Raw genomic sequence first — 12,692 nt, 5'->3', positions numbered from 1 at the left:
GCCAGCGGAAGCAGGCTCCTCTTGTGGAACGCTATTGCCACCGTGGCCGCAGTAACTCGGGCATCCCACAGCTTCTGAAGCCCCGCAAGAAGCGGAGCGAGCTTCTTCTGCTCCTCGGACAGAGCACCCCACGCCCACTTCTGGGGGGCCACCGTCACTATCTTCCTAGTGTACTTCGGCAGCAGACCGCCGTCATTCCGGAGGTAGAACCACCCGTTCTGCCACCCCCAGTTTGACGAGGGCATCGAGCTCCAGATGTACAGCCCGGCCCGTTGCTGACGAAGCTGCAGCGTGCAGCCGCCGACTCGCAGGGGGAACTTTTCCTTCCCCACGTAATGGGCCGACATCTCCGCCTTGAAGAGGTGAAGCCAGAGGTTCCAATTGACAGGAACCCCCAGGAACCCCTCACAGACCGTGGCGAAGATGGCGGCCTGCATCACCGAATTGGGGTTCAGGTTGTGCAGCTCCACCTCGTAGTAGTGGAGGATCGCCCTGATCAGACGACCGGCCGGAATCCCAAACCCCCGGTCTAAGAACGACAGGAAGCAAACCACATAGCCCGGTGGCGGGTTTGGCTCCCTGTCGTTCGCCGAAGGAACGATCCACTCTGGGAACTCGACATCCTTGAGGGGACGGAGAATCCCGGCCTTCACGCGTGCCTCCAGCGCAGACTTGGTCACATTGCAGGGAGGCCACGCCTCAACGCCGACCATGGGTTCGGGTGGAGAAGAGCGGTTGCACGGTGGAAATGGAGAAGACGACGGCGGAAGCAGAGGGAGGGGGCAGGGGCTTTCTTGTGCGGGAGCAGTAGGAAAGGAACCAAGCCCCCTACGGCTGCATTTATAGAAGGGGCGCGCCACAACCACACCGCCCGCGCAGAAGGCCAAGCGGGAAGGAGAGCAACCGTCGCCCACTCCCCACCAGGTGAAAAACTCGAAGCGCCAACTCCCTCCGATCCCGCGCCCGGCGCACGCGCGCATTTATTTCGCAGGCGAAACGTCCCATCCAGCCAGGGCGAAAAGGCACGGCCGTTTCGAGTCCCCACGCACCACGCCTCAAAAAGTGTGCCTTGAAAAGTCATGTCAGGGCGGTTCCTTCCAGGGCAAGCGGCGCTCGATCCCCCGCTGACCAAGGTCGCAAGGCGGTTCCCGTCGGGCGCAGACTCCGTCTCGCCCGACCCCAACACTACGAACAAGTCTGAAAAAAGCCTTTCAAGGCCAAAAAATCCCCAGGTCACGGCCACTTACGTTCCAGAGGTTGCGAGACTGACCTGCAAGACAGGTTCGAACAGTCGCCTCAGGATGACTGAGCGAGGGATGACTGGAGATGAGCACACTAGAGGCCAAGGTCCAAGCCCCATAGGGAGTCGGCGCATCTTTACAAGTCATATCCGAGACCCATGCGGGTGTCACGCGAGTGGGATCCCATCGAGGGAGGCACCGAGCCCTCGGAACCTAACGAACGGTTCCGACATCCACCGTGACTGCCCTCGGGTATTTTTTGAGATGTGCCCATAGGGCCACTAGCCGACCCCTATCGAATGGGACTCGGACATCCACTTGGATCCACCCGATTGCAGCTCCCGGGAAGCGTCGTTATTCGCCCACCGAGGGTAGTACGGCACAACCCACCCCTCCTCCGAGCGAAAGGAAGAATGAGGGACGTAACCACAAGACGAGAAAGAACCTGATCGACCCTTGCGGGGAGAGGGCTCGGGGGCTTCCTCGCACCATGGGAACAGGCACTACGTGTAAAGAACACGCAACCTACCCCTCAAAATACTCCAAACTATAGCTGTGAGGGGTAAAAGCCTTTTAAGGAATAACACCATTCCTCCAAAAGGCTCGGGGGCTACACCCTCCGGAGAAAAGTAAAAAAGCTCCCAGTCAACAATAGTCCCATGGAAAAGAACCTCTGAAGAGGTGACCTCACCTCTTCAGAGGCTCGGGGGCTACACCCGGTGGGTGCGCTCGCGCGCACCCTCCGGAGAAAAGTAAAAAGCTCGCTGTCAACAATAGTCCCATGGAAAAGAACCTCTGAAGAGGTGACCTCACCCCTTCAGAGGCTCGGGGGCTACTGTTGGGTACCATAAAAAGGGATACCCAAATCAGAGTAATAAAAAACACAAAAAACAGAGCATATTAACCATAATCGTCGGGGCACGGTCCCCAGCTCATCTGATCCTCAGGGCCTCGGACGCAAGTTCCGACTCGCCCGACCTCTCAGGGCCTCGGACGCAAGTTCCGACTCGTCCGACCCATCAGGGCCTCGGACGCAAGTCCCGACTCGCCCGACCCATCAGGGCCTCGGACGCAAGTCCCGACTCGCCCGACCCCTCCGGGCCTCGGACGCAAGTTCCGTCTCACCCGATCCCTTCGGGCCTCGGACGCCGGACCCCGCTCCACCAGGTCTACAAGATTTCCACCACACGACGCCCGTACCCACGACGTGACAGGCGCTATGACGCCCATACCGCAGCAGGGCAGGGTGTCGACTGTTCCAACCACCCTGGTCACTGTAGCCTTACCTCTTTCACTATGCAACCTTATCTCTTTCACTGTGGCGTACTGTCTCACAGTAAAAAAGGGATGAGGAAGGTTAACTAGCGTCACTGTTCACTGTCTTCTCCCACTATTAACGGGACCATCAGCAGCATCACCGATCCGACCCCCACGACTCCTACAGGGCTCGGTAACCCTCTACAGGAGCAGCCATGCTGTCAACCATCCCTCAAGGACAAGATGGACAAGCTTCAATAGGGTCGGGGCTGTAACTCTTCCACTCGGCAGAAGGAAATTTACTCATGTAAATACCCGTCTCCCCTTGAGACTATAAAAGGGGAGCCAGGGCTCACAACTAAAGGCTGGTTGATCAGGATTCACATATACAACCCTCACACTCTCTCACAGAGCAGCGACCAGCACTCTGTCCACCACAAAGTCGAGACCTGGGACTTAGCCCTCTCTCGCAACCTGCTTGTACCCCCCTACTACAAGCACCTTTGGATGCAAGGCTATACAGACCCCCGATCTCACTGGACGTAGGGCGTTCCAGGCCCGAACCAGTATAAACCCTCTGTGTCTCACTTGCATCACCATCCAGGCTTGGGTAGTCACGCAAACTTATACTCGTTTGTGTCTAGACCACGAATCTAGACGCCGACAAAGCTATTGTCTGGGTCCATCCTACAGATGAACAAGGAGCATGTAATCAATAGAGCACTCTAATCAATAAACCCTAACACAGATTGGTTGCATAGTGCACTAAAGATCAAGAGCATAAATCAATCACAAAGCATTGAGATAGACAAGGTGACCTAAGACCGCGAAATCAAGGAGGGCAGTGAACTCACCCGTCTCGAAACCAATTCGGTCGCTCGCCGGGTCCATTCCACGCCATGCCTCCTAGCGGCGTTCCTCTGGATCCACGGTCAAATCCACGCTCCCATGCGCTAGATCAGCCGCCGCTGGTCCACTTGAGCCGCCGCCGCCGAATCCGCTGTCGCCGCTAGGGTTTCGGGAGGACTCGAGAAGACAGAGGGAGTGAGGGACTGAGGAGTGAGGACTGAGGGGATGCAGTCAAGACCGGTCTGCATATGCTCGACAGCCAAAGGGCAAGATGGACATTCTCACAGTCCGGTCCCACTTGTCAGACCTACCAAACAGGCAAAAACTAACAGAAATCAGATGGAATGGCGTAGAGGGCAAAAGAGATAAGTGTCATAGCACGATGGTCCTTTCCAACTTTTTAATGGCATGGAGGCAGACACCATCTTTCTTAATAGCACATAGGTAAAAACCTCATAGTTTTTGTATACCTAAAGGGTAGAGAAGACCGAGACAGATTTAATAGACCTCATTTCTAGGACAAAGGTGAAACATAAGATGAGGAATAACTAGCAGTAGTAGTGGGAGCTCGGTGACGGGTAATTAGTTGTGGCAAGAATTGGAACATAGATATAGCAGAGGCACATATGCATGCGAGCGGAAAGGATGGTAGCATGGGTTCAGCAAATTCCATGCTATGCATGCTCGCTCTACATACCGCATCAGAAATTTAAAGGTTAATTAAATAATTAAGGGGTATAGTTATACAGTAAATCACTTAAAAAGTTTATGAACCTAAAAATTAAATCTAAAAGCCAAATAAAAATATATGGTTCTATAATCAACTATTTAAAAAATTTATAGACCTGAAAAACAACTAAGCTGATGGATGTAACTGAAACCCGTATATAAGTTAAATAGACCTCTGGTGTTTAACTCAATTCAGTATATGCGTGTAACATGTAGCACACTAAGACTAGTCTCAGTGTGGAAGATTCATATAAGTTTTATTCACATTAAATAAATTGTTATATAGACATTTTTGATGACACGATAGTGTATTTAAGAAAGAGAGGAGTAATGAGTTTCATCTTCATAAAATTCTTTTAGCATGATTACCAACTCTCTATGAGTCTTGAAATTAAATGCCTATGAAACTATAAAATAAAATGTTTTATTCGAGTTTTATTTTATTTTATATGATATGACAGTTGTTAGAAACAAGACTATAAAACTACCCGCTAAGACTAGCCAAACGGCAGCTGTGATTTAAGAAGGTTGCGCCACCCGATGAGTCGTGCAAGGAGAACACGACAAACAAGTTGGCCTCCTGCCCGAAAGACCTCTAACGACCACCAAAACCAAATCAACGGGGCTAATAGTCATTTCGGACATCATGATCAGTTTCTCATGAAATCACATGCTGTGCATCTCTCTCTCTCTCTCTAGCTATAGGCGTGTGATATCAAGAAACAGGGCCTGTAGTACGTGGCTACTGCAACTATTTCTTGCTTCAATGCATGAAAGAATCAAATACCCGCTACCTAATTTGAACGTACAGTACAGGTACTCATTTTTTTCCCAGTAAACATTTGGAGTTGTACGCTGACAAAAGTGACACTCTTATACTATAGAGTACTCAGTTTTTTCCCAGTAAACATTTGCTGATGTATGCTGCCAAAAGGGGCATTATTTTGGTGGTCAAAACTAAATTATTTACACTATTTTAATTTAATCTAAAAACCCACTAGCACTGTAATATATTTAGTTCTATCTATTCCATTACAGAAATGTGACGTGAAACATAAATGAGCTAAGTCTAAATCACCTTATTAGGAAGGAGACATATACATGCACCCTTACCATTACATCTCCTGTATAAACATAAATTTTAAATTTGTGGTAATATTATAGTTTTTTTTGCAGAGAGTAAAATTATAATTGGAGGCGTTATTGAAGTACAAAATAAGGTGCGATATATTAGAGTATATATACTTCTACTAGTCGGCACTCATGGCTCGTCAGATTAATATCAACATAATAAAGGACGATGTTAACGTGCGAACCATCGTCTTTTTCGCCACACTCTCTCTCCCATCTTCTTCTCCCTCCCCACACCCCTCCTCCTCCCTCCTCCACCGCCAGTGGCCGGCGGCTCCGGCCGCCCACCCCCGCCTTGCTCCTTGACCCCACCCTCCCCTGGCATGCTGCCTCGGCGCCCACCACAGGCAGCATGCAATCAAATAGAAAAAAAAGACTGTTTCTTTGACATTGGAAATAAAACTCTTTTTGTGTATGCAGTCAGGCCTGAACAGTTCATTTCGGACATGAAAGTTCCTAAGCGCCGCAAAGACGAAAAGACGTACTATTTCACTATGTTGCAGTCCTCAAATGAAATACAAATAAATAAATAATGTACTAAAATGTAAAACTACCCCGTAATTAGGGACTTACATTATTCCATATAGAATCGGATCAAACAACGCGGATGAGATAGAAGTGATGTCAAAGTAATCATTTGGAGTTGGATGTGGTTCAGCCATATGTGTATCTGATCTCTGCAAAAATGCTCTCAACAATCACCAGCATATATAGTACTCCCTCCGTCCACAAAAGAATGCAATTCTCGTTTTTTTTGAATCAAACTATTTCAATTTTAACTAAAATTATATAAAAGGTACCAACAATCATGATACAAAATAAGTATCATTATTAGATTAGTTATAGAATATATTCTTATAATAAATTTATTTAGAGACATAAATATTATATTGATACTATTTCCTATAAACTTAATTAAACTTGAGCTAAATTGACCAGCAATGTTCCCATAACTGCATTCTTTCGTGAACAAAGAGAGTATAATACATCTAAAGAAATACCATTCTATTAAATAGAAAAAAGAGATCGTTTCTTTAGGACATTGGAAATAAAACTCTATGTGTGTATGCAGTCGTGTGTGACACACACACATACATACTTCATGTGCCAACTTGGCCCTATTCAGATGGCAGTAAATGACTTGATACTCTGATGTTAATTTGTTGTGAGAGAAAAACACTGTTGGTTGGTTGTAAAATTCTGCCTAATAACACAGATATATTTGCAATGTATTTGCAATTTACACTGCAATGTCTTGAGTAAACACAGCAAAATCACCCCAAGTAAACACACAGAAACAGTTCTTTGAAAGCACTCGGAGTAATCGTCGAATGGCACCTACGGTGTAGAGTTGAAACTTCAAAATGGCAATCCATTTTGTTCAAATAGAGAATGCATTTATATTTTGCAGCAGCTATACATCACTAGAAAATGCTAAGAGAAGCGACAAGAGTACTATAGTGTTATGCACAGTCCACAGGTGCACCCTGCACGGTGCACGCCACTTTCTGTTGTCGACTTCCGACCGATACTGGAATGCACGGCGTTAGCAGCCTGTTTAACCCATGGGCAAACGGCGAATGCAACTACTACCCGGATACTCCTATGCAAGGAGGACCTCCCAATAGCCGATCAATCCTTGCAAAATACTCCAACTTTACAGTCATGCTTTGATTTGATGTGAGCAGGCAGCAGGCATGAGTGAAATGAAATGGACATGAACCGGTCAATCTCCTTTTTCTTTTTTGGGGGATCAAAAATAGTAAAGCAAAAGCTTTGCAGTCTGGCTCAGCCTGCAGTACTAGTATCTTTCACACACTGCGGCCTGTTTATTAGGCCTGGTTTAGTTCATTCTAAAATTCTAAAATTTTTCAATATTCCTCAATCTTTGATGCATAGAACATTAAATATAAATAAAAACTATTTAATTATATAGATTGTCTGTAATTTGCGAAATGAATCTTTTTTTTTTTTCCTAACTGCAAACCCCAGCAGGCAGCAGGTGCCAATAGTAAACTACACTCCGCTACATATTTGCAGTCTTCTTTTTCTCAAAGATTAGCTAGATGTGTTTAGAATGCATGCATTTGCTAATCGATGTTTAAAACCACCAAAAATTTGCACGTTCAACAACCAGACGCAGGCAAAAGTTTGGACACCCTGCAGCATGCAATGCATCCTGACAAAACCTCTACTTGTAATCTTCTGCTCGTACTCGTAAAAGGCACAATGTATGGCGGGCAGAAAAGAAAGGATCCAAAGCAGCAACCATGCACAAAAACTTTGCAATCAGGCAGAAACACAGACTGCACTCACGGCTCAATGAATTCAAAAGAGTGCGTGCTGCAACAAACTGAAGGTCCTGTGATAACTTGCACAGATTCCTACGGAAAGCAACTTTAAACCCGTTCTTATTTTATGAAACAATCTTGCAGAACCCCATCAAATTTTCAGGTTTCAAACACAGGCCACAAACTATACAAGCACTACGGCAAACAACATATGAATAGCATAAACCAATTCATCCTCAAATAAAGAGCCAGTAAACAAGCAGAAATCATTCATGAATCTAATTAGTACCAATCAAAAGCTAGTACCAATCGGCCATATATGTGGCTACAGTACATTCCAATCGGCCGGGCGCATCTCCTTTGCAGGCATCCATAAGATGACCAGGCAAGCCTAGCCAGTTATGGTATTAGAAGGACAAGAACTACCATAAAAAGAAATGGAAAAAAGCCCCCAAAAGAGTGTAGCAGGTCGCAATAGCAGGCAACAGTAGACTAGCACAGACGCCACACCACACGCTATCGCCATCGCCCCGGCCCCGGCGCAGTCCATGGGCCTTCGAACCAAACCCACTCATCCATCCCTGACCCGCAGCAACAGTACGTTGATTCCCCGCGAGGACGACAGAAACTGACATGACTCACCGCATCGATCACACCACCAAGAAGATGAAGAACATCTGATCTGATCTCACTCACACTGGATCAGTAGCAGGCTAGAAATTAATATAAACAAGAGGATTAACTTCACCAAATCGATGGAGTATATACACATGTACTCCTACTATATGTAGATGTAGACGGCTGGCTGATTAAAATCCCAAGTTAATTAAGCAAGGAGCAAGCATATCATCACAGCAAGTAGTTCACAACTGCAGCTGGAGCCATTACCAGTAGCAGCAAATAGTAGAGTCACCAATTAAGCTGGGAAATGATCAGATCGAGAACTGACCTAATTAGGAGGCATGCAGTAGTAGTTCCAGTAGCAATACCAGCAGCAAAGCATACGAAAGAGCAACGCACGGGCTAATAAGGAGAAATTTGTAGCAGCAGCAGCAGCAGCAGTTGTACTAGCAGTAGTGGCAGCTAATATAAACTATAGCTACAGATCGATAGATATATAATAGTAGCAAGAGAAGCCAAGAACTAGATAGAGAGGCGATACTCCACAGATAGCTGTCGATGACAGCAGGAGCTTCAGCTAGCTAGAGAGACCGACCGACCAAGAAGATGATCGACTAGTAGTAGTAGTAGTGCATGTGGTAGTAGAGCATACATGGGGCCGGGAGCTCCGGCCGGCCATCAGTCAAGCCGCTGCGCCGGGCGGTGGTGGCGGCGGCATCTGGTGGTGCTCGTAGTGGTGGTGTCCGTTGCCGTCGTGGGAGGAGGAGGAGGAGATGACGGCGGCGGGGACGGGGTGCGCCGGGGCCTTCTTGCGCTTCTTCTTCTCGTAGCTGACGCCCCGGGCGCGGGACTGATGGTCGCGCACCTCGCGGAGGTAGAGCCTGACGGCGCGCGCGCCGAAGGGGTTGTTCTCGGGCCGCCCCCCGTTCTCCTCGTAGGCGGCGCGCAGCCTGCCCACGAGCGCGTCCAGGCTGCCCCACGCCTGGCGGAGCGGGCACGGGCAGGGCGCCGGCGGCGCCGGGTGGCCGAAGAAGGGGCAGGCCGGGGTGTGCACCTTGGTCTTGCCGAACTGGTCGAGGTAGCGCAGGAACTCGAGCACGTGCGCGCCGCTGCAGCGCGCCAGGGACAGCGGCGGGCGGTGGTTCCGCAGGTACTGCCCGAACGTGTTCCAGTCCCTGCGCTTCTGCGACTCGTACCGGCTCGGCGACGCCAGCGCCGACACCGCGCCCGCGGACGACGCCCCCGCCGGCGACAGCGCCCCGGACACCGATCCCACGCCGCCGCCACCGCCACCGCCGCCGACGCCGCCGCTGTTGTCGGAGTGCGGGCTGTCCGGGTGCGGAATCAGGTCCATCTGACAAGTAAGCAACCAAACCAAGAGGCGACCAACAAACGATCAGCAAACGAAGCGAGTGCGAAGCAAGTGCGGATGAGATGAGATCTATCTATTTCGGAGTCGGTGCCGTGGTCCTGTGAGAGAGAGAAGAGCGAGAGCGCCGCACGCGGGGGCGGGGGCGGGGGCGGGGCGCTGGCTATAAATAGTGTTCGCGACCACCACTACTACTACTGGTACAGCACTTGCCTCGCTTCGCTTCGCTTCACTTCACTTGGCTGGCTCCCGCCCTCACGCCTTGGTTCTCCTCGCTCGAGAGCTTGCTAGCCCCCGGCCGGCCGGACAGGACAGCCAGCCCGCGGCACCTCCGACTCCAAGATCGCCGGACAGATCGCTCGCTCACGGCAACGGCGGCATGCGTCGGCGATGAGCTTGGGGAGGAGAGGAGGGGGGAGGAGCGGATGCAAGGGAGGGGGTGGGTATTAATTGGCGGCGAGATTGGAGGAGGGGAGGGGAGGGGCTCGCTGGCACAGTGCAGGTCTGGGTGAGAGGGGAGACAGTATGCAGTGAAAGGTGATGTGACGGGAGAAAAAGAAAGGTTTTTGGGCGGTGACAAGTGAAATATCATCGGTACGGACTGGGGCTTTTAAAATCAACAACTCCTCCAGTGGCGCGCGGGGCGCAGGGCGGCGCCGGCGGCCGGGAGCGGGGAACCGGAGGAACGAACGCGTGGGGCGGGATGCCGCCGGCGGGGCAGGGGAACGGCGGAGCTGCTGGCCGGTGTTGGTAGTGGTTCTTGCATTGCTTGTGGGTGCCGGTGCCGCCGACTAGGATTGTAGGTGTAGGATGATGCTGGGTGCTCTGCAGCTCTAGTTTAATTTTGACTGAAATCGCGTCGGTTTATGGAGAACAACCATCCGGGCTTAGGCCCTGTTTAGATTGGAGATGAAAATTTTTTTGGGTGTCACATCGAATGTGTCGGAAGGATGTCGGGAGGGGTTTTAGAAACTAATAAAAAAACAAATTACATAGCTCATCAGAAAACTACAAGACAAATCTATTAAGTATAATTAATCTATCATTAGCACATGTGAGTTACTGCAGCACTTAAGGCTAATCATAGAGTAACTAGGCTTAAAAGATTCGTCTCACGTTTTTCAATCAAACTGTGTAATTAGTTTATTTTTTTATGTACATTTAATGTTCCATGCATGTGTCCAAAGATTTGATGGGATGGACGAAAAAATTTTGGGTAGGGAACTAAACAGGGCCTTATTACGCGACATCTCCTGGTTCATATGTTTGTCCTTTTGCGCCCCGTGTGCTTTTTTCTTAATGTCTTGTGTGTTGATAAGCCCCATATAAAATAAGGGCCTAGCTTGTTTACGTTTGTTGGTTTGGTCATGACAGAAAGTACTATTTACTGAATGGTTTGATAGATTCGGCTGATAAACTCAAGCGAACATGCTTTAGTTGAGAAGGTGAAATTTTTTTAGTATTATAGCACTTTTGTTTTTATTTGGTAATTATTGTTCAACTATGAACTAACTAAACTCAAAAGATTCGTCTCGCAAATTACAGGCAAACTGTGTAATTAGTTAACTTTTTATCTATATTTAATATTTTATGCATGTGCCCCAAGATTTGATGTGATGGCGAATTTTTTTAAAAAATTGGATTTTAGGTATAACTAAACAAGGCATAAAGTGCTTATTACTATCTTCCTCGAAAAAATACAATTCTAAATTTATAATGATTCATTTTTTTAAAAAAAATCAACCAATTTATATGTAGTTCATTGTAACTTTTGCTATTCGTTTAGATATACACTATTTAGATATATAGTAAAATTTATGTATCTAAGAGGAATGTAAAATAATATAATACTTATGTCTCAAATAGTTTTACTATGAAAAACATACATCATAGTTGCTCTAATAATATTCATTCAAAATCATAAATGTTATATAGATTTGAATAACTTAGAATTGTTTGACTTTTTGGAAAAATGAGTTCTTTAACTAAGCAAGAACCAACAATCTTTCTCTGAAACATGATTCTATGGATTTATAAGCTTTTTTCCTTATAATTTGCATTGCCCATGACTTATTGAAAATATACGAACTCGAGTGGTTTTATGTTCTTTTGTCTTTAAGAGAGAAGACAACAACTCCACTATGTTTTTCTCAAACTTGCATTCTGCAAATTCTGGCCACCATAGTCTCAGTATAAGACTAAAAAGCAGGAGTTATCAGCCGAATCTGCTAACCATTCAGTAGTATTTTTCTCTCACAATAAATTATTTTCTGTCATAGCTTATCAGCCAAACAAACGGAAACAAGGTTCTTGATGTTAGTCTTTTGTAGATTTTTTGAATTAATTGGTCTTTTAGCCCTTTTTAAAGCTGAAATGTAGTAATACAAGACATACTTAGGCTATGCAACCAATACTCTAACTTTATACCTAGAAACTGTTTAGTTTCCTAAAAATTTTGCAAACTTTTCAAGATTAAGCATTAACTATAGATAAAAAAAATAACTAATTGCATAGTTCGGCTGTAATTTAGTTCTAGCTGCTTGCTTATCTGAAAAGCTATAGCTGAAAGTACTATTCGCTGATTTATTTGAGAGAAAAACACTGTTGGCTGACAGAAAAAATATGGCTTATAAGACAAGCGAACGGACTAACAGCCAAAACTAAAATATTTCACCAAGTAACACCTCCTCCCATCACCACCACCTACATCCCAAACCGTAGGTTTAGGCGACTAAAACAAATCTAACCGAAAACCAGGTTGATTTTGCACAACCATTTGTCGTGCAAAATCAACCTGGTTTTCGGTTAGATTTGTTTTGGTCGCCTAAATCTACGGTTTGGGATGTAGGTGGTGGTGGTGGGAGGAGGTGTTACTTGGTGAAATTAAGCCATAGCTACCATAGAAAACACTGCACCCGTTTAGTCATACACAATAAAAATATAAAACCCTGAATCCTTGACGATATTTAAGGAGAGAAATAACACCCAGAAATATTGTCATCCAATTCGATAAACAGATCATGGGTTTTGCCCAGCCCAAGGATGGCACTGCACCAGTGAATATGGAAGGCTAACAAATGCATCTCAAAACCCATGGCCACAACATCATCAGCTCCAATAATACGACTTGTCTTAATAATAGTAGTAATAATAGTAGTAATAATAGTAGTAATAATAGTAATAATAATAGTAATAATAATAATA

General features: G+C 46.8%; 1 protein-coding gene across 1 annotated transcript; it reads right to left on the bottom strand.

The window, feature by feature from the left end:
• Positions 8,308 to 10,022, bottom strand: LOC8067418 (protein G1-like5). Its single transcript, XM_021455868.1, has 2 exons — positions 9,702 to 10,022; positions 8,308 to 9,473 (listed from the first exon to the last, which is right to left on the bottom strand). Exon 2 carries the CDS (start codon positions 9,471 to 9,473, stop codon positions 8,802 to 8,804), a length of 672 nt encoding a protein of 223 aa, XP_021311543.1. The 5' UTR covers positions 9,702 to 10,022; the 3' UTR covers positions 8,308 to 8,801.

This window comes from Sorghum bicolor, chromosome 1, assembly GCF_000003195.3.
Source record: "Sorghum bicolor cultivar BTx623 chromosome 1, Sorghum_bicolor_NCBIv3, whole genome shotgun sequence".
Classification (NCBI taxonomy): domain Eukaryota; kingdom Viridiplantae; phylum Streptophyta; class Magnoliopsida; order Poales; family Poaceae; genus Sorghum; species Sorghum bicolor.
The sequence above is the reverse complement of the archived record's forward strand: the minus strand, read 5'-3'. Positions and strand labels throughout refer to the sequence as shown.